The sequence below is a fragment of the Cryptotermes secundus genome, unplaced genomic scaffold, assembly GCF_002891405.2.
Source record: "Cryptotermes secundus unplaced genomic scaffold, Csec_1.0 scaffold319, whole genome shotgun sequence".
NCBI lineage: Eukaryota > Metazoa > Arthropoda > Insecta > Blattodea > Kalotermitidae > Cryptotermes > Cryptotermes secundus.
Window position 1 is genome coordinate 1,459,504 of NW_019724587.1, and position 22,847 is coordinate 1,482,350.

General features: G+C 40.4%; 1 protein-coding gene across 1 annotated transcript in view; it reads left to right on the forward strand.

The window, feature by feature from the left end:
* The window catches only part of LOC111862320 (titin), a 584,441-nt gene that overhangs the window by 281,518 nt on the left and 280,076 nt on the right, over positions 1-22,847 (forward strand). The window contains exons 6-7 of the mRNA XM_023847603.2: positions 5,845-6,014; positions 11,314-11,340. Of these exons, the coding sequence (XP_023703371.1) occupies positions 5,845-6,014; positions 11,314-11,340 (197 nt within the window). The remainder of the gene's footprint in view (positions 1-5,844; positions 6,015-11,313; positions 11,341-22,847) is intronic.

Here is a 22,847-nt window from a genome sequence, read left to right on the forward strand (position 1 = left end):
TCTATTCGTGCTGTGTTTGTAATTGGCCTCTGTGCTGTTAAGTTAAGTTTTCACGTAAATAAACAAGAATTGAATTGAATTGAATTATTATTATATGTGAAGAAATTAGTATTACCCACTAATGTAGATGATTGCACTCGTAGACTAGCTCTCAAAATTTCGAAAAATGATAGCATTCTAAAACCATCTTACCTCATTAAGCAAATATGAACATATTGTCTTGTTTACTAGATTATTTGTCAAATTTCATAATGATCGAAACAGGAAGAAGAGGAGTGGGGCATGTAATAAGCATGGGAGGGAGAAGCGGAAATGTAATTTTGATAGGAACATTTGCAGGATGATTTAGACGTATATGGGAGAATAATATTAAAAAGAATCATAAAGAATTATGATGGGAGGCTGCGGACTGGATTCATCTGGCTCTGTTTAAGGATATCTTAGGACTCATGCGAAAACAGCAATGAACATTCGGGTGGCAGTATTCGGAATTTCTTAAATAGATGAAGGACCATTAGATTCTCAAGAAGTACTTTGATTTCGAGAAGTTTTAGTTTAGTTTTTGAATATAATGCTAAACTACATGATTTCCTGCTTTTCTTTATGCCGTTTATATTTTTGTGTCTTGATGTGTTTCTTTATCACACCTCAAGTTGCCGCCGACTGAATGAGACATTAAGTGCCATGAATAATTATCTGATATAATATTTTCGTAGTATACAGCTTTACTAGCAGACATTTATATATTCACTGTATTTTATATTTCTCCTGTGTTCAGGTAAACAATAGGATACTTGAGTTGAACAATGGCAGCCAACTGCTTTTGTGAAAATGAAGGTTGAGGAATAAACAAGGGCTAAAGATTTGTCTTGTAGTCTGCGGTGCCGTGCTCTTCGCTCGTTCATCTTCTTCCTCCTTTCTTCAGGTTAGGGACAGAGAAGCGACTGCTGGGGGTGGAAGCAGTAGCTGGCTATCTCTCTTGCCTACGTACGTTATGTAAATATCTCAAGCAGAGCTACACTGTAGCGAGATGCGAGGCATGAAATTTCCACTTGAAATATCGGTGTAGCTATGTTTAGCACCTTGTTTGATGTGTTACTGTTACCCAGGATCCTGGACTTCCTATCCTTCCTTTTCTCTATTCCACACGAATTAAACATCACCCGCTTTTGGGTAAACACAAACAACTCAAGAGCGATTACAACTTTCGAGGCCTCTTGAATGTGCCTGTATTCAACGACAGCGTTCCTTCTCTTTCTCCCTCTCAACTTCAGATCTCAGAACTTCCGCAATCCTCGTTATAGAGTCTTTACTTTTTCTCTGCCCGCCGTATAAAATTATGAGTATGGTTCTTTGCTGCTCAGAGATTTAGCTCTTGACTCTGTTCTGTTGTACTCAGAAGCAGTAAACAGCAACATCAGCTCTTCATCTAAATACGCATGCGGCTGCATGAAGTGAAAGAAGTCAGCTGTATGTTTAATCTTTCGTAAGATTTTCTTTTTCCGCGTGTACTACTTAAATATATGTTACTAAAATTGTTACATATAAGAATTACTCATGTTATTTACATAGTATCTGAAAAGAAAATATTAGACGTGGATAGTAATGTACGAGTATATTCCTTGCAGTCTCCTCACGCGCCTATGTTCGTGTCATAAGAAAGAGTTCACAAATATCCTGGAGATATTTATCCGCTTTTATAAATACTCATGAAATGCAAGAAGAGCCTGAAGAGAAGGATATTTTTCACAGTTTGAAATGGTAGAATTTTTTATATATTTCTTCAGCGGAACCGCCCCTGTGATGTAGTGGTCAGAGTTCCTGGCTAGAAATCCAGAGGTCTGGGTTCCATTCCCGGCCCTACCACATTTTCTGAGCAGTAATGGGTCTCGAACGGGGTCAAATCAGCCTCGTGAGGATAATTTAGGAACTACTTTAAAGAATTAGTGGCTCCGGTCTAGAAAACGTAAATTAACTGCCGTGGGGATTTGTTGCTCTAACCCCGTGACACCCTCTATCCGCTAAAGTTGGCACTAAGTTCGCCGACAAGCGGTGGTCGCTCGGTCGGTATAGTTCGCTTGCTGACTAAAGCCACGGAGTTTGCTTGTTTTGTTCTTTATTTCTTCTACGGACGAAGTATTTCTGTTTTACACTTTCCTGGGTAAGGTTAGGTAAAGTAAGCTATCCCTGTAACAGGCTGTTGAGGCAAATAGGGTTGTGAGATATCGAGGCTCCCGCATTTTCTAGACAATCGACTCATAGCTGGTGGTGAGGCTGTTAGCTTTAGCTCCGACCACGCTTTACTTCCAGGAAGATTCCTGGTACTCATTGCTGTTAGAGGCTGAGTTAACCCCAGGGCCGTAGTGCGGCTAGAAGGTTTAGATCAATTGAAAAATCCAATTACGTCATCAAGAATCGAACCCGCGACCTTCCGACTTGTGGCATAGTGCCTCAACCAACTACGGTACCGCGTACCTCCTAGGTTTTTGGGTGAGGCGTCATATACGCTGATGTTTCTTAATTCGTTCCTTTTTTTTTCTCTTCGTCACACGGGACAAATTCGCGCGTGTGTTTGTATAAAATCAGACTTTCGAAATGTGAGTCTGTCACGCACCTCATGTATCGTTAGTCCAACTGGTTATTTCATTTTCGTCCGTTTATTGTTGATGCTGATGCAGAAGGGATGGTAGTATGGAGATTTGATTGGACACTAGCCATGTGGATAAAGTGTAGTCATAACCACAGTTATGACATCTGTATATGTGTAATACTCGTATATTTGTAAGTCTGTACTACAATTTTCGTTTTATTAGTAGTCCTTTCAAATATTTTATAGTCAACCTACACAAGAAAATCATCTGTAACTGTATATATTATTCCTGTTCTGCAGCTGTTCCAATGAAGCCTCTATATATGCAACAGTCTTGTCGGGATAAATTAATTGTATGTACGAGAAAGAAACGTCATCACAATGAAGAGCCAGGATTTGTCTAGCGGAGACCTGTAGAAATATTAATTTACTCAGTATTATTAAAGTGACAAAATAATTGTATATACGAAATAAGTCACAAACCTCATGTTACATCGCTCATTATTAACGTGTTTGTAATCATAATACATAATTATGATCAATATAACTCTGAATTTGCTTCATGTAATTGTTTAGTTAGTACGTAAAAATAAATAATTTAATAGAATCATTACAATCAACCTTAATGTTGATATATTGGGTTTTCGGACTCTATCCACCGTCCTGGTTTTAAGATAACTAATAAAAACACGACGTTTCGGAAACTGGATCTGTTTCCATCCTCGGGTGAAGGAAAACATCGTGTTTTTATTAGTTATCTTAAAACCAGGACGGTGGATAGAGTCCGAAAACCCAATATCTCTGTGTGTTATACACAACCGTCAGAATCCTATAGTAACTACCTTAATGTTGCTTTCTGTTTCTTTAATCGGAATTTTATTTTGTTGCTCATTTGCGACATTCTCAATTTTTCCCTCTGTCCTGTCCAGTTCTCTATTTCTGATGAAGACATATTCAGATTTTTTAATTACTAAGGAAGGAGCGACGCATAAGAGAGAGATGATGCATGTCAACAGAATGCAAAAGCTTGTGTAAACCCACTTTTACAGTGTGTGGCAGCACATCGCTGTTTGTAGTTAGACGCACCATTTGTACAACTTCTATGTTTGGTATAAACGTTACTAAATGAGTTCTGGCATAAAAAGACTTTCCGCGTCACTTTAATTTTATGAAATTCTACAAAAACCGCATTACAGACCTAAGTGGAGGAGAATGGGGTGTAGGTACGTGTATATAAAGGACGGGGGGATATTACTTCATAAACAATACAAGATTCAAATACAGCACTCCGTAGACATAGTCGATTTTTAGCTTAATATCCTTTTTCACTGGCTCTACAACCCCCTTGGACCCTGGCCTCTGATTTTCAGTTTCATGATTATTTTACAGACGGTAGGACTCCTTGAACGAGTGATCAGCTCGTCGCAAGGCCTCTACTTAAACACACAGAACAAACACATACATAACCAAACATCCATAGCTTGTATGGGATTCGAAACCACAGTCCAGACTTCCGAGCCTATGTCCCTCTAGAAGATTTCATTAGTATTCGAAATAATATCCTCCAACTCTTTCTTTGTGATCCCTGCAATATTGAGCCTTATATCTTGTGTAACTTGTAGGTAGTTTCAATATAATAAGGTATTTCAGAGGATTTTTATCTCTGTGTCCCTATCTGTCTATCTGTATATCTCTCTATCTATGACTCTATAACCCTTGTAGACCTTGGCCGATTTTCAGTTTCTTAATCCATACACAGTCGATAGGACTCCTTGGATGGGGGATCAGCCCTTCACAGTGCTGCTACCTACACACAGAACAACAAAAATACAGAACAAACGCAGACATCCATGCCTTGAATTGGATTCGAACCGACGATCCCAGTGCTCGAGCGGGTGAAGACGGTACATACCTCAGACCGAGAGGCCACTGTGATCGGCTTGGAGGAATTATTTGTGATAATTTTACCGGTCCCCATTTAATAAAGTTCTAACATACACGCATGTTCAAGGATTTGCAATCGTAGAATTGACTCTCACCAGGGACAAGCTGTAAGTGCCAATAGTGAAAGTTCTAGAACAAGAAGTCCGGACTGTTGTGGCCATGCTGAGTCGGCCCCTTGTCACCACAGCATGGCGCGTCCTCATGTTGCTAATGAAGGAGACGGCCCCTAGATATGAAGGGTAGCCGGAAATGTACTGAAAACGCAATTGCAGACAGCCAACGAAGGGTGGTCCTCCAGCTTGTGGCATGGACGGGATCCTGACAACTTCTCACCTTTAAAAAATGTTAAGAAATATTACTCACGGCCTTTGACTTGATGGATTCCTTGGAACGATGTAACCAAATGAGAATGAATATGAGGTTTGTCTTAGAGAGACAGCATTGGCTGCTATGGACCAGCTTCATCTGGCTCAGGATAGGGACTAGTTGTAGGCTCTTGTGAACACGGTAATGAGCTTTCGGGTTCCATAGAATTTTGGAAACTCATGAGTAGCTTAGCATCTTGCTGCTTCTGAAGGACTCAGTACCGTAGAGCTAGTTCAGAGTGTTGTGACGTAGTTTCTTAATTAATCTTCCCGCCCATTCAGAGCCCAGGCCTCTCATTCAGCACCGTAATCATTTTTCACAGACAGTAGGACTCCTTGGACGGGGGATCAGACCTTCGCAAAGCCGCTACATAAAAACAAGACAACGCATACACACACCAAGCGTCCATGCATTGAGTGGGATTTGAAACCACGATCCCAGCGTTCGAGCAAGCTTAAGGCGCGTTCACATTACTCGTGCTCTTCGGGAGACTCGTCTGGCTTTTACTTGTGCTCGTAAATCTTCGTCCACACTACTTCAGTTGCTCGCCAGGATTCGACGAGTGAGGATCCGTATATTTATTTACTCGTAGTGTGTATAGGCTGTAGTCGTATTTTAATTTATTGACTATAGCTTTTAAGATAAAAATTTAAAACTTGCTTGTCTCGTGACTTGTCATATCATTCATATTACTCGCGAGCATAGCGAGTCACAGGAGCACGGGCACGAGTAATGTGGACGCGCCTTAAGACAGTTTATACATAAGATTGCGCGCGTGCTCTGACTTAGTAACCAATGAAATGAATGCACTGCAACATACTTCTGACAACAATGGCAGTATATATTTGCACCCCATTCACGAGTCTCCCTTTGAAGTTCTTTTCTGCATAGCTGTAGGAGCAGTGTGATAACTGAAATATACATGTATCATATTCTGCTTGCAGTTCGTCCACTGAGCCTGGACCTGTCTGGTGTGGTTCATCACGTGGTACAGGGAACGAAGGTGACTTTGGAGTGTGCGATCCTGGGAGCGAGACCAGCCGCAAATGTGACATGGTACAACGGCTCCGAGCCAATCCGCGAAGAAGCCCTTCGTACAGAAGTAGCCCCACAGGTAAGGTTTAACTCTATTCCAAATCAATATTACTTGCCCGATATATTTTCTAACCATGCAGTGATGTGGTTATTATCAGCGAGCGCTGTATACGCGTACCAGTCTCATGTTAATTGCCGAATTATGGGCCCACTATTCGAGGTTCCCTTCTTATGGCAAGAAATGACGCAGTCATAACCAACTCAATTGAACACAGTACCTTGCTGAAGCTAATGGTCGCTCAGCTAATCTAGAAATTCTTCAGACTTTACAGATCCAGAATTTTCGTTACAAGGTTCAAAAGAGCTTACCATTGGCCTCTGCATTGATCCACACTCCCTGCTTTCTTGAAACTCGTCTGTTTATGCTCGTCCTCTCTGTATTCGTAGAGTAAAGTAGTGGGTAGGCGATTCTCTGGCGTCCTGTAAACCCGCTTTCTCTAATTAATGAAACAGTTATGAAATCGGATTTTATTTCTTATAATAAAAATATGTTTTGATATATTTAGATTTCAAGAAAATTCTGGAATAATAACTTCAAATTTTAATTCCATCGCATATTTATTTTGATCGTTCCTGGAATTTATATTAATTTTTTTTTTACTTTTGGCGCTACAGCCCCAATTTGGGCTTTGGCCTACCTCAATGAAACTTTCCGTTTCACTTCGGTTTACTAGACCTTAGACATTCGGTACGACTCCTTGGGCGGGTGATCAGCTCGTCGCAAAGCCTGTACCTGTACACAAACACAGAAAAATGCACAAACACACCCACACTCATACACTAAACATCCATGCCCTGAGTGGGATTCGAACCCATGATCCCGGTTTTCGAGCGAGCGAAGACACTGCACGCCTTAGCCCGCTCGACTACCGTGACCGGCATTAAAATAATTATTTAGAGTAAATTAATGTCATAGTGGAAATTCGTACACGCTTGACGCGAGTGAATTGATCCTCCTAATCTTCGTCTTGTGTCCTGGTAACAGGATGATGATGATGATTCAGTTCCTTCTTACTACTACTACTACTACTACTACTATATTACACGAATTTAATTATTATTATCATTATCATTATTATTATTATTATTATTATTATTATTATTTACATTGTTTCCTCTAAATGCTCTACTTATATATCTGAATTTCAGAAACTGATCCACTGAACTCTCTTTCCGTAAAATAACTTCTAAAATAGGTAGAAATTTGTTGCCACTAGCAACTAGATTATCTTCAACCTTTTAATCCCTGCCAGTCCGTTCCTAAAATAAATGTTATTTGATGCATATTAAGTATCTTCAACCTTAAGTAGGAGAAAGCGTCTATGAAATTGATTCTCCGGCTTTCACGAAATGCCGAGAATTTCTGGACTGGGTTAATCAAAATTGGCTTCTCAAGATAGACTGTGATCCGTGGGATTATTCACTTTATTAGCCAGTCAGTTAGTTTATTAATTAGTTAAGTTGAAGAATATTGTCATGTCCATATATGAAATTAAGAAATATAAACAGACACTAGCCTTTTTTTTTTATTTAATGCAGAGAGTTTAAATAATTACCTCCTTACACACTACTACTGCATCATACTCTAGTTGAAAATTATTTTTTATGTTACGAGACATCTTATATTGTGCCTGAAAATGCTCTGCCATTCATATTTTATATCAGCTTCAGTTGGGAAATGAGCCAAATATCCAAAGTACCTAAACAATTCATGAATAAATAGTGAAGTCCATAAAGTGTAACAAGTTTAATAGGAGAACATAAAAGTGTGCTCCTAACATTCGCTAATTTCGCTACAGAGGTACACTCCTACCAAAAAATGTTTCCCATCATATTGGCTTTTGTAGAATGGGATATATATAACCTAAACAAAGAACCATGTGAATATTAATTTCAGCCAATTTTTAAATTCGATTTATAATTACAAGACTCCCATATTGAAGCTGTTGTATTCGTTTTGTTGTATCTGCGATGTAAAAACCTTCAGTTACTTGCAATCTTCGGTGTTTTGTCATCTACCGACATCTTGATGTCGTCTCTTTAAATCCTTTTCTCGTTTCTGCCCGTCCTATCAACAAAATAACTACAGTATGCATTTTACATCCTGTAATTATTACTTTCCTCATTTTCTATTATACTCGCGCGTACTAGATGGTATCTACCCGGTTTTGAGTAAATTCTCCTTTAGCCCTTTCTATGTGCCTTAACTATTCCTTTTCATTCTCCTTCGTCATCTTCCTCGCCGGTTTTCATCTTCTCGATTGTCCGTTTCCCTCCAACTCTTGGCATCTCGCAGAGGCATCCTCTAATTAGGATCCATGCATATCTAGCCTCTGGCACCCTCCATCGGCGCACAAAACTAAGCCAACTCTGGTCATTACTCATTTTTATGCCCATCCAGCGCATGATGTTGAAGACAGCGCCATTCGTCCCCGCTCTTGTTCGCTGGGGCTTGTAACCTCTCTTTCATGCCCTCGTACCAAAGAGGGGAACCAAATTTAAATTTCCTGGTTCTCCCCATAACCCCAGTCAGTTAAATAAATGCAGATATCTTCCAAAAAACGTTAAGTACCACCCATATGTCGGCATGAAACGTTCCTGAGACTACAAGCGATAGTTCCTTGTATATTTTTATGAAATTACGCAGTGACAATTCCGAGCTTAGCTTTCTACATAACGTGTATGTTGTTAATTTCTAAATGCAATGAGTAACACTCTGTTTGATTTCGGTTAAATACACACAACTGGTCACCACAAATAAGACCATGACGTAATATCCAACGTTTTTCCCTCAGAGAAATAATATAAAAAGTTTTTTTTGCTTTCACTTTCGTCATTGCTTACTTTCTATTACATAACTTCTTTCCAATATTGGCTACTGAAACAAAACCCTTTTCCCCATCTACACGGCCTCTATGTACCGTTATTCTATAGTACAATAGGATGCAAAGAATGAAATGTCCCATTGGAGGCTCTGAAACAAAGCATTTAATAGAACTTCCAGTTCGGACCCCTCAGTTTATAGATTCCAATCACCGCTGCATAACCAATGGCGCAGGTCCACCATAGACACCACAGGAGTCGGTGTGCCGGAAGTGTGAGGGACAAATTCTGATGTTGATACAAATGAAAATAAGTAAAATTAGCGTACATCAGAAAGTTAAAAGAATGGGGATATCTACGCTGTAGTGACAAATGCATATGAAGTCTACTAATCTAATGTTTTATCGATCAAATAACAATGCCATTACCACAACATTCGTGTAGGATGGTGAAGTATAGACTACACTACACTACACTGGGAGTACCAAACAATGGTCTCCGGGCCAGAAATTGTCAGCGATAAAATGATTTCGGCTCCCGATAAAATTTATATAGTATTACACGTTTGTTTTGCTTTCTTCGGAACATCTATGCAGTTATTAGGCACACTAGCATGTCACGGTATTTCCTCTGGAAACTGTATGCATGGAAGATCAAAATCCAGGTAAGGAAAGTCGGCAAGTGTGAATGCTTATACCTTGCAGTGGACCCTGCTCTCAGGTTTATGCTATCCTTTCTTGATGTTTCTCTTGGCTTTCCTCCATCCACCCACGCGGCAGACGAGGCAGAACGTTATCTGCTAAGGTCACTTCAGCGTTCCTCTCTATCACTCTTCATAATCGTTTTACATCTAATCTTCATGGCTTAACCTGAACAGTTTCAGTAGCGTCCTATGGAGCGGGCCAAACATAACCGTACAAAAGTGAAAGGTACGAATTTTAATAATAATTTAATGTAACGTTCTCTCCTGTAACAGATAGGAAGTAAGAGGAGCTTGTAGATAATTACATAAAACTAGGACTAATTTCTTGCATTCTCCAGATATTGTGGGGGGGGGGGTCAAATCAGTGAGGACAAATAAAACGAAAAGAGCATGCACCTTGTGTAGAAGGCATGAAGAATGAATACAGAATGTTAGTCGCACAGATGTAAACAGAAGCAACCACTTGATAGGTCTAGCAGTCATGAAAAAATAATGTTGAAGTAGATCGTAAGGAAGTTGGGTATGATCATGTGGACTGGATCTGGCTCAAGATAGTGGACTTTTGTGAATACATAATGGACATTCGTGTTCCTTATAATTCCAGGAATACATTGACTAGCCGAGCGAATAGAAGGTTTTCATATGGACTTCATAATTCTAAGAATTGTAGCCGGTTGTAGTAGATATTGTTTTGTTGTTTATACATATATATGGGCTCTGTAATTCGTTTTACTCGCTATATGCTTCAGACGAATCATTCCATTCAGACAGATTCAGTTTGAAATGAACAGCTGAGTACACTCTCTGCAATATGTGTGTCTGTAGAGGGACCGGGAAACACGGGTGTTCTGTAACTTTAAAAATTGTCCTTTTATATTCATATATTAAACATTGTCAATTGTATTTTAACACATGAATATAACGGTTTCATTATTGCGTTTTATGCACATTGTATGCTCAATTAATGAATTAGTTGGATTGCGGGATTTTATGAACACTGTAATGAACCTGTGTGTTCCATAATTGGCTTAGCGACTGCTAGCTTCTCAAAAATAATTCTCCAAATATTTGATTATTTTCAATTAATATTTTATTATACTATTTAATTGCTACGTTATACACAACTAGAACTCTGGTATTATTATGAACAAATATTGATCCCGGCATTAAAATTCTTCCAAGTCTGTGGTCTGAAATGTTCGTTAAAAGTGACGTAGTCTCTTGACAGCTCTCAGTAGCTCCGCTGTATAGAAAGATAGTCTTGCCCCCAATTTCTATTCTAATTATTGCTTTCAACTGGAATTTAGGAGATGAAGATTATTAAAGACTTTTAAGCGTAAACTAGTTTCTTGCTTATATAAAAAGTTTTAAAAGATTCAGGAGAAAGTTACCTAACTCACGTTAATGCAAATGGTAAAAAAGTGAGGTGACATTACCACTTCTGAACGAGCAAAAAAAAATGTTATGTATATGTGAGCGAGAAATGGAAGAGAGGAACAGAAAGCATGTGATGAGAAGAGTGAGGTTGCATATCTTTTAATTTATTCTGGTGACACTTATCTTCATAATACTCATCATTCTCTCTCTCTCTCTCTCTCTCTCGCTCCCTCTCTGAATTAGAATAGCGCTCTTCGGAACCATAAATCTATCCCCAACTGTGGCATTACTTTGTTGAAAAGAAACCTTCTCCCCCATTCACCAGATCCATGACGAAATGTTTGCTGCTCCACTAACTAGCTCTTGTTTCTTGCTCTCTCAATTCTTTTATGCTGCCCCTGGACAAAACTCACAGACTCCAGAGACCAGAGTTGTGGAAGCTGTAAGTACTAATCTTTTCCTACTCCAACCAGTACATGCTTGTTACACGTTGGTGGACCACGAGTACTTGCACTTTGTTGCTTGAAGTAACAGTTACTTTTCCGTCTGGAATAAGGGAAACTGTTGCTTCAACTTGCAAACAAGACTGCCAAGTTAATAACGTGTTAATACTAACTTAATTTGATTTGTTTCATTTTGGTCCGTCACACTAACAGTTACAATTACAAAAGACAAGTCCGTCCAATGTGACTATTTCAGTTTTCTCACTTGATGATTCACTATTTGGTATGACAACTGTTGTGATAGTGGTTTCTAAAAAGTGTTTGGTGCCTCTGAAGATGATCCAAATGGATCGAAACATGTAAGGCTAGTGAATCATCAAGTGAGAAAACTGAAATAGTCACATTGGACGGACTTGTCTTTTGTAATTGTAACTATCTTAATATTTCAGTGATGTTTTGTCATGCTAGTATTGAAATGTGACCATTAGTACTGTCAAACAGATAAGTTAAAGTCAGTAATATTTCGGATATGTAAGCTATACATGAGGGAAACCCAGTGAAATAACCTCTTGTCCCTTACCAAAGGAACGGACGACAGAAACAATTTACATCCATGTTAACCTACTGGAATATAATTGTAGGATAATATTTATAACACATGGCCTGTTCATGTAATATGGCTACAGGTAAATGCTAATATGTTGAGAAACGTAATCATGTTATTCACTGGACACTTGCCAGCGTTTTAAGAACGTTTGTGAAATAATTAATGATGACCATTGAAGCCCAATAGTACTGTTTTCTGTTGAATGGAACGCTCGTCTCTGTGTGCGTGCTTGCGTGTGCACGCATGTGTGTGTGTGTGTGTGTGTGTTTGGAGGAAACGCCCAGTTAGTGAGAGTGCCCGCTGTAGTCAGTCCTCNCCCCCCGACCCAATAAAGGGCAGTGACCAGTAGTAGTCAGACCCTTCCTCTCGTTGAAGATGAGGCATCATTTAAAACCCCGTAAAATTATTGGAAAGAAGAAAAAATTTGTAATATGCAGAGCCCTTACTATGCAACGACAGCGAGGTGGGCTGATATATCATGGTCGTTTCTGGGAAAGGGCTGGCTAAACAAATTTCCGTTGCTAGGCAGCAAATTTTTAATAATGCAACAGCTGGAATACAACAATGGAAGAGCTGCGTTTTGTATGTGGTCCGTACCGAGATATTATAAGCATAGTAAAAGGTCAGTGGATAGTCAGTTCTGTACTGAAGTCTGTAAGAGAGGACTTGAGCCGGAGGCAGAGGAATATCCGTTTTTGGAACCGTAACCAGGAAACTACCAGACTGAGAGCACTAGACTATGTGCCCTAGTGAACTGTAAATTGTGGAAATAGCGATTATGTTATAGTTACGTGTATTTGTAGTTACGACCTGTAAATGGTCAATAAATCTATTCATCAATTCAAACCTCGTCTACAGTCACATAAACTACGTGACAGTATAGTTATGAGTCGCAACGGAACCCGAAACCGAGACTGACTATGCTGGTGAAGGCCAGCAGGTATTTGCCCTTCCGACGGGGAAGGTCATTGTAGTGTCGGTGTTGGAGCCGGAGTTACGACTCGATGAAACATTTTCTGCATATGCTCCAATACCCGTCTTTGGAGCCCTTGACGAGATCCTCAGGGGGATGAAAGATAGACTGTCTAGTCTAGGTCACCTTCCCTCGTCTGTGCTTAACGCGAGTGAAGGTATCTCGAACAGGTGGAGTTAGGTTAAGCTTCCTAAATCATTCGACTGTAAGAGATTCAGATTCCAAATTGGTAGAATGAAATCATTTCACTTTCCAGCAATCGGAACCATAGACGTGAGTGTTCCAGATACGGGTATAGACAAGTATATCTCAAAAGGGAGGTAATTTTAGCAGCATTATAAGCGATGACCTAAAGCAAAGCAATCCGAATGGAAAGTGAATATTTCAAAACATGAATGAATATGAATGAGAAGTATAATTTGATTCGACATGTATTTATAAAGTTAAAGCTGTGTAACAGACCGTGGAGGCCCATAGAGCTGTGAGACGTGGAGGCTGCCACATTTGCTAGACAAGCAGCTCACAGATGGCGGTGACGTTGTCAGGCTTACTCTCCAGCCTCCCTTTACCCTCAGGAAAATTCCTGGTACTCATATCTGTTAGAGACTGAGTCGGCCCTGGGGTCATATTGCGGCCGGAAGGATTAGGCCATTTTACAGTTCTAATGACCTCATCGGGAATCGAATCTGCGACCTTCCTGCTTGTTATATAGTGCCTCAACCAACTATGCTACAGCGTGTCCCCACATATACTTATAAGTTTTGTAATTGTGTGTAAACAGTCGGTGCTGTATTAGTGTAAATGGTCTCTTTCTTCGAGACGTTAATGTCTGTTAAGTCATATAAGCTAGTAAGCTAAACTTCCCCTAAACCCCACAAAAGAAAGTCAGACTTAACCAGCAGACCTTCTTTTTTTTCTTTGCTAGTGGGGTGGGACTAAGTCCCTGCGGCCATTTCTGGCCTATTGTACCAGCCCCAGATGATATGTGAGGGTAATTGTGGAGCAATTGGTGGAATGAAGATTGACAGGGGAAACGGAAGTACTCGGAGAAAACCCGCCCTAGCGCCACTTTGTCCATCACAAATCCCACTTGACGAGACCCGGGATCGAACGTGGGCCGCCGCGATGGGAAGCCAGCGACTAACTGCTTGAGCTATGGCGCGGCCAACCAGCAGGCCTTAGTTGCCTTACATTATAGCCTACTAGCCATCACAAGGCGTTACTTTAGTATAACTGGGTGAGAATACTTGACAGCTGATGAGATGGTCTGTACGCGCCTACTTACCGCAGCCTGAAGACGAGGTCCGGCGCGAAGGTCTGTAAATTACAATTATACAAGCGGGTATGTAGTGCTAATATGGCAAGCTTGGTATACGTAAGTAGTTCTAATAATGAAAACTACGTGACAGCATTAAAAAATTCGCCAGCTTTTACTTTGTGATAGTCTAAGGAAAACTTGAGGTCTCTTTCTACTTTTGACATTATAGATTATTCAGGCCTATGTTTATTTTGCGTTATATTTGTTTCCCTTCCGTTCACGCTACTGCGGAATACATGAAGTCAAACATAGCAATTTTTGCTATTAACCGTTATAATGAAATTGCGTGAAGAAAGCGGTATTGTCACATAAGAATATCCCCTACAGTTTCCCTCGGAAATTTGGCACACTTAGGAGCCCACATAGTTGTAGAATATGCCTAAATACATCTTGAGAAATGTTCATCTGTCAGTTCAATGAGCTCATTTGCAAGTTTGGGCTTTTTCTAAAGTAACCACGTTACAGGGGCAATCTTCCCTGTTCAGGCTACCTCCAGGTCCTCCTTACTCAAGGAGGTGGTACCTAGTAAGGGCCCCGAACCAGGGTTACGAGAAGTAGCAGGTTCTGTTCTCCATATCTGGAGCGGCTGCAACAGTCCTCGATGGTCACGAAGCGGAGAAATGAAGAACCTTAAGCGATGGAGTGAACAAGGGCTGCAGTCCTGTCGGTGGGCTAATAATACTCCCAGGAGTTGGGTCATAAAATTCGAAGATGGCAGACCCATCAGCGGTCTTACGCTACTAGTCCCTGGTAATGTATCAGAGAAATATTGATTTTCGGAAGTGTAAAGCTGTTTATCAGACGAATACTATGATAGATATATGTTTCTATATGCGTGCTTAATAGTGAAAACACCAAAAGTAAATGATAGGAGAAACGCGAAAGCTGTTGTGTTTTACTGCAGCAAATATGCACTTATTCGGCTTGCCTTATTATCCGTACCGAATTTATTGGTGAACCGGGATAGCGCTGCCTACGGACTGGACGATAGGGTAGGGGTAGGAGTCCGAGTCCCGGTATGGTAAAGAATTTTCACTTATCCATTCTTCCAGACCGATTCTGTGGTCCACCCAATCACCTATACAACGGGTGTCGAGGGCTCTTCCCCGGGGGTAAAGGGGCTGGGGCGTGGACCTGGCCAGTCACCTCCAACAAGTGCCGAGATCAAGAAAATGTGGATCTCTACATTCACTCCCCCATGCTTCTTCATGGCGTAGTGCTTAATTAGTTGAGCACAAGGACAACTTCAATTTTCACCTTTAAATAATACATTGTCTCTATTATTCATTTATCTTTACCATTATCCTTGTGATTATGAATAATATTTGAATTGTTCGAAGCAATCCAGTATTTCCACATGTTCAGTAAGTTCTCGAAAGAGAAGCTATGACATAAGTGAAGCGTATTTATCCATTCCTACTTCTTTTTCCATTATTCGCCACAGTAAGAAATGAGTACTAATCGTTTTTAAATTATTATATTTGTCACATCATTCAGGAAATATTTTGGGCTCTTAAAATCTTGCAGATCTATGCTTCTTTAGTTAATATATGGACAGTTTATCGAAGTTGTCAGTAGCTCAGACTATTATAGAGCCGAATTTATAGAACGAGTAGAGAATCATGGGTTGGAAAGAGTATGGTGGGAAGCGGTCATGAACTACTATCGCATAATATGCCTCAAGGGACTGTTGAAACCCGGCAAAATCCGCAGTCTGCATATCCTGTCTCACGTCCGATATTCGAACCTAGGATCTCCTGAATATAAAGCAAGAATTCTGCCCTCTCGGCTGTTACACTTCGCATCCTCCTCTTCCGTTTCTGTCTTGAGACCAGATATTCTCCCCCAACACATCCTTCAAACCCCTTACACATAAGCCTAATAACAAATCCCTCTCATTAGCTTATAAAACTCTTGACAACTCTTGTTCCTTAGCGGAGTTCCGACAAAATATTTATGTCATGCTCTGTGTTCTAAATTCCTCTGTGTTTGATGAACCACAAAAAGAATGCGTCTCTCTTTTTAGTCGTTTTATTTAGAAGGCTGTAGGCTGCGGAAGTCCTGTTATTCCTAAGAGCTTTCCCCTTTTTGTTTACGACGAAGACAGATGAGTTTCCCTTGACTAATCCAGTCAGAGGAGTCGCATTAATTTTAATTTAAATTAATTAGCAAGATTTGGAAAACTGTGTAATTAGTTGTCTAACCTGTTCTAACGATCTCTAACTACGTACGTCACATAACAGAACCGCCTCGGTAATCCGTTAAGGATTAACAGTGTAAATAAAATTAAAGCATTGGTTTGTAAGGGTAACTCATTTAATGTTAAATAACAGTATCGGTGAAAGTACCAATTATTGCAGTTTTCCGGTCTTCTGTTTACCCTTACTGGTGCAAAATCCCGCTGCAATTCAGTGGGGAATAATTTCTTCCCTGTTTTCATTAATCACCTGCCCTTCATCCTTTCCTTTATCCCCTCCACTCCTTTCATTAAAGAAGTGGATTAAGTTACAATTTCATTTTTAGATGGTACGCTTTCTCTGAAGATATGTGAACACTGCTGTGTCCTGAGCACGAAATAATACATAAACATACAAATGCATGGTCACGAAACATCTACTTTTATGTAATTAGATGCAAAGATAGCCGATCACAGTGGCTGCGCTGTCTAAAGGCGCGTCTACATTACTCGTGCTCGTGTTCGTGCTCCTGTGACCTGCTATGCTCGCGAGTAATGTGGACGATATGACAAGTCACGAGACAAGCAAATTTTTAATTTTTAATTTAAAAACTGTAGCCAATAAATTAAAATACGACTACAGCCTATACACACTACGAGGAATTATACGGATCCTCACGCGCCGAAACCTGGCGAACAACTGAAATAGTGTGGACGAAGATTTACGAGCACAAGTAAAAGCCAGACGAGTCTCCCGACGAGCGCAAGCCTGGCAAGCACGAACACGAGCACTAGTAATGAGGACGTGCCTTAAGACATGAACCGACCTCGCTTGCTCGAACACTGGAATAGTGGGTTCTAATCCCACTCGAGGCATGGATGTCTCATGCGTTTATTCTGTTTATGTTGTTCTGTGTGTATGTAGCAGCCTTGCGAAGGCCTGATCCCCCGTCCAAGGAGTCCTACCGACTCTGTATAGATTGAAAAACTGAAAAAGCCCTGAAGGTCCAACAAAATGACTGCAGAGTTATAGATATGTAGGTAGTTAGGTAGAGAAACAGGCAGAGATGTAGTTCGTGTTTCTTCTCGTCGAACATAATTTGTATAAGTTCAAATCTTGGAAGTTGTGCAGAATGAAACCGAAGTAAAACTTCCAGTGTGATTGGTAGGACAAGGCAGATGGAATGCATTCAGGTTCTTTTCACGGAACTGTTTTTAGAATTCCAAGTGACTTAAAGTCTGTGATGTGTATGTATTGACCGTCTTCTAGTACACACAATCTCACTTGTCACTTCACTACATGTTTCGCCACCACTGTTCCATCCTCAGGTGTGTTATTTATGTTAAACTATTGCACAGTTCGTCATCATGTGTCGTTTGTAAAATTATTTAAAATGTATATTCGTCATGTACTATAATAAAATGTATATTTTAAATTTTAAGATTTATCATCTTACACGTTGTATTTCAAACTCTCGTATTATATCAATCTTCCGCTATGGGAGTCGTTCTTCCTACATTTTGTGTATACCTGCAACAAAATATAGGAACAAAATTTTAATATATAAATTTTATTATAGTATATGACGAATAGACATTTTAAATCATATTACCAACGACACATGATGGCGAGCAGTGCAATAGTTTAACGTAAATAACACACCTGAGGATGGCACATTGATGCCGAAACATGTAGTGAAGCGACAAGTGAGATTGTGTGCACTAGAAGACGGTCAATACATACACATCATGGACTTGAATCAGTGCAAAAGGACGCAAAATACAACAGACTTAAAGTCTTCCTACATCTTTTATGCATATCCATCTGCCTATGCATCCTTAAAAAATCACGACCACAGATATGCAAGACTTGTATGCTTATAGCAAAGGGGTGGCTCAATTTTAAAATTAGCTGAATGAGCTTTCAGTGAAGCAGTGTTCGCTTCGAATATGCATAATTACTTTGTTATTTACCTACTTTTACGATGTATATTAATTACACTTCTAAACAAAGAAGAGTTTGGAAGTACAGAACCATTTAAATACACAAAAGGGACAAGCTATCCGAAGGACAGAATTAATGAACTTGGAAGAAAGAGTTAGAAAAAAATATTACAAATTATACAGAATCAGAAATAAATTTAAGAACGGCTACCAACCTAATTCATAAAATTTTATGCGGATGATCAAACCAGTGAGAATGGTAGATAATGCAGCATGAGTGAGATAAATGAGAACATGTATGAAATATTTTAATCAGAAAAACTAAGCGGAGTTACCGTTGGCGAGAACGAGACACAGATATAATATAATATTCTTACATATTCACCTATTGCTAGGCAACGTGGTAACATTCCGTTCCTAGGTCACACAACAATAGAGGAAGCTGGCAGATGAAATATAAAGAAAGCCATCTCCTGTGGTGTCGCGCCGTGTAGATCTTGTGTTAACCAACGTTTCGGAGGAACCTATCTCCACCTTCAGGCAGAATTCTGCTAGCTACCTGCTCACGCTGGTTCGACACTCGCGGATTTTTCTAACCTGAAGATGGAAGCAATACGTTCTTCCGAAACGTTAGTTAACACAAGATTACACGGTACTACGTCACAGAAGACGACATAATTCATAGTCACCGCCATGAAAACCTCAGGTCTTACACAGATAATTTACAGTTTGCAGATTAACAATATTTTTTTTTTCGGTTAGGAGAAGAGCAAATAAAATATTTTAATTTCTTTATGATTAATTTTGATTTTTTACTGTCTTCCTCAAAAATTTGCGTAATACTATTGAAGTGAGACAACTTTTGGAGAAGCTAAATACTGGAGAAAATTTCTTTTGCGTCTTTTACATGGGATTAATTCTTTTTGTTTGAATTCAGGAACAAAATATTGAGAAAACGATAAAATATTATGAACTTCATGCTCATTTACAGAGCTGCTTCATAAGGGAGGGAGCGCAGACTTAAATTATAAATCTTTAGAAATTCGGCTTTTGAAATATGTCTAAGGCAGCTTCTTACAAAACAGAGAAATCACAAGACGCGAAAAGATTTTATTTTGACGAATATGTAAGAATCCAACCATCTTTAAAATGTGTATATGTTGAAGAACATATCAGTGCATATACCGTACTCTTTGTGTGGTCCGGCTGATATATTTGGGAAGCAAGAACTCTTCTCAGCGACTGAACTAGTGGTCTACCCTTCGTGAAATATTTTGTAGCTACAGTGGCAGTTACGAAAAGCGAGGAGGTCACCACTTAACATAGCGAGTGGTCAAGTAGTGAAACGGTCTATACGACTCTGATTTGCATTTACCAGTTCGTTACAAACCCAGCAGCTTTTGTGACTTTTATTGCCAAAGTTCATAACTCCACGTGAAAGTGGTCAGCCAGATCAAAGAGTGCATGGGGTAGTAGCACTGTCTCCTTGTAATTCAGTATTCAGTCCCTACACAGCACTCTGCGCTTTTTCTATCTACACTAGAAAGAACGACCTAGACTATATATGTCGACATCTTTACAACTTCACTCATTCGGATACATTGTTATTTAAATAACAAGCCATCCATTGTAAGACATTTAATAAAATATATCAAACTGGATACATAGCCTTTCATGCTTCGGCCCTTTGGTGCCATCTTCAGAGGAATGACTGTAAAAGGAAATTAGCTTTACACTTCTCGTAAAAGTAAAAAAATAATGTCCATGCGCTTAATTGGGGTACGCGATAGCGTAATTGGTTGAGGCACTATGATACAAGCCGGAAAATCGCTGATTCGATTCCCGATTAGTTGGATTTTTCAATTGATCTAATCCTTCCAGCCGTAGTGTGGCCCTGGGTTCCACTCAGCCCCTAACAGAAAAGAGTACCAGGAATCTTCCTGGGGGGTAAAGGGCGGCCGGGGCGTAAGGCTGACAACCTTACCGCCATCTGTGAGCCGATTGTGTAGAAGGTGCGGGAACCTCAACCTCTCACAACCCTATGGGTCTTTACTACCAATTACAAGGATAACTTTAACTTTACCATTATATTAATTAATTAAGCACTATGCCATAAAGACACGTGAGGGATTGGGGTATAGTTACAATTCTTGACCTCAGAACTAGATAGAGGTGAGTGATCAGCTTCAACATTGTGGGCGCTTTACCTCCCAGGAAAGAGCCCAGGTACCTGTTGGATAAGAGGCTGGTGGGCCCCAGATCTGATATGGACTCTATGGAGAACAGAAAAATCTTACTTCTCACAGGATTCGAACCCCGCCCTTCCATCCCGTGGCCCGTCGCCATACTGACTGAGCTATCCCGACTCGTTACACTATTGTACATCTGAAAATATTGTCACGTGTTGGGTATATCATGCGACAAATAACTTCACGTGGGTCTCGGATTTAGCGAATCTTTATTGGACACTCACACTTACACGCCTTATAGTTATCACCACTTGCAGTGTCACTTGACTTCTGGCCCAACGTCTCAACTATCCTTGGTCGTGGTTGGATCTCGACTGTCTCTGGCGGCGGCTGTCCCAAGACTGTCTCGTTCTCGTCTCTGGCTCTGCTTATATAGAGGTTATGCGGACTGCATACCGGACACCATTCCTCACGGTTCCGTTACCGCTCTTCAGACAGTCCGTTGTTACGGGAACGCTTCTTATAGAATACACCGGCAACGTGTTTCGTCTCAGCCGTTGTTACTCAACGACAATTCGTTGCTACGTTTTGTCACTGCGGGAGCTCCACAATTTCCACGTATTCGTTGTCGTGAAAGTGTCCGTTCCGAGCGTAGCTGTTGTCGCGGTGATGGACGTAAGATAACGCGTCACAATATTGTTCACAGTTATAAATTATAACTTTTTATAACATATTTAACAGAATTGTTTTATTTTATACCGTAAGCGTGAACCATATTTTAAGATCTAGAACAAGTGTAAAGTTAAATCCATTTTATTGCCATGCCTTTGAGGATGGCCCCAAGGCCCAAGCTATTAGCTGTTGGTGGTCTCGGTATCGGAATCTGAGGCCTCCTGAATACAGAGAAAGAGGAGTTCGATTCCGTAAATATTCTTCACTATGGCAAAGTGTATAATTAAGGGAGGAACATAGACTGGGGGTGTTTGAGAACAGGGTGTTGAGGAGAATATTTGGACCGAGGAGAGATGAAATGACAGGAGGTTGGAGAAAACTGCATAATGAGGAGCTTCATAACATGTACACTTCTCCAAGAATAATTAGAATGATCAAGCCAAGGAGGATGATGTGGGTATGGCATGTAGCACGAATGGGGGAAACGAGGAATGCGTATAGGATATTGGTGGGAGAGTCAGAAGGAAAGAGACCACTGGAAAGACCAAAGCGTAGGTGGGTGGATTATTAAAATTGATCTTAGAGAGATAGGATGGGATGATGTGGATTGGATTGATCTGGCTCAGGATAAGGACCAGTGGAGGGCTCTTATGAACACGGTAATGAACCTTCGGGTTCCATAAAATGCTGAGAAATTCTTGAGTAGCTGCAGAATTGGCGGCTCTTCCAGAAGGGCTCAGCTGCATCAGTAAGTAAGTAAGTAAGTAAGTAAGTAAGTAACGGCAAAGTGTATCTTGACACGTGTGTTAGTGACTGTAGACTGAGTTTTGGTTAGTAATTGGATTTATTGACCACTTACAGGTCGTAACTACAAATAATTATTACACTATTGATGATTTACGCACTCCAACGAATTCCACACTTACTCGTATCTTCTCAGTCTATTTCCAGTGGTCTTCACTTTCCGTTTCCTGGCAACGGATTCATGACACAGGAACAATAAAAGTCTTACTATTATTATTTTCTTTTATTGCTAGTGAGATGGGACTAACTCCCTTGTACTGCGGCCACTTCTAAGCTATTGTACCAACCACAGATGATAGGTGAGGGTGAATGTGGAGCAATTAGTGGAATGAAGATTGGCTGGGGAAACCGAAGTACTCGGAGAAGACCTGCCCCAGCGTCACTTCGTCCACCACAAATCCCACTTCACCAGACCCGTGATCGAACCCGGGACGCCGCGGTGGGAAGCCAGCGACTAACCGCTTGAGCTAAGGCGCGGCCAAAATCTTAGTAAATTACACACTTCTAATATCACATTACTACTGTACATGTAAAGCCATATACTAAATTATCACAGGCTGATTTCTAATTCTTCTTCAACAATTTTCTTGTGAACTCAATCCCAGTCCTCTAATCCAATTCTCCCTGTTGTGTGCGTTGTATTCCCGTTCTCTTGACTCTGTTTCGCTGTACGCCATCCACTGTTACTGCCTGAGTAGGCCGCGCCATAGCTCAAGCGGTTAGTCGCTGGCTTCCCACCGCGGCGGCTCGGGTTCGATCTCGGGTCTGGTCAAGTGGGATTTGTGGTGGACAAAGTGGCGCTGGGGAGGTTTTTTCCGAGTAC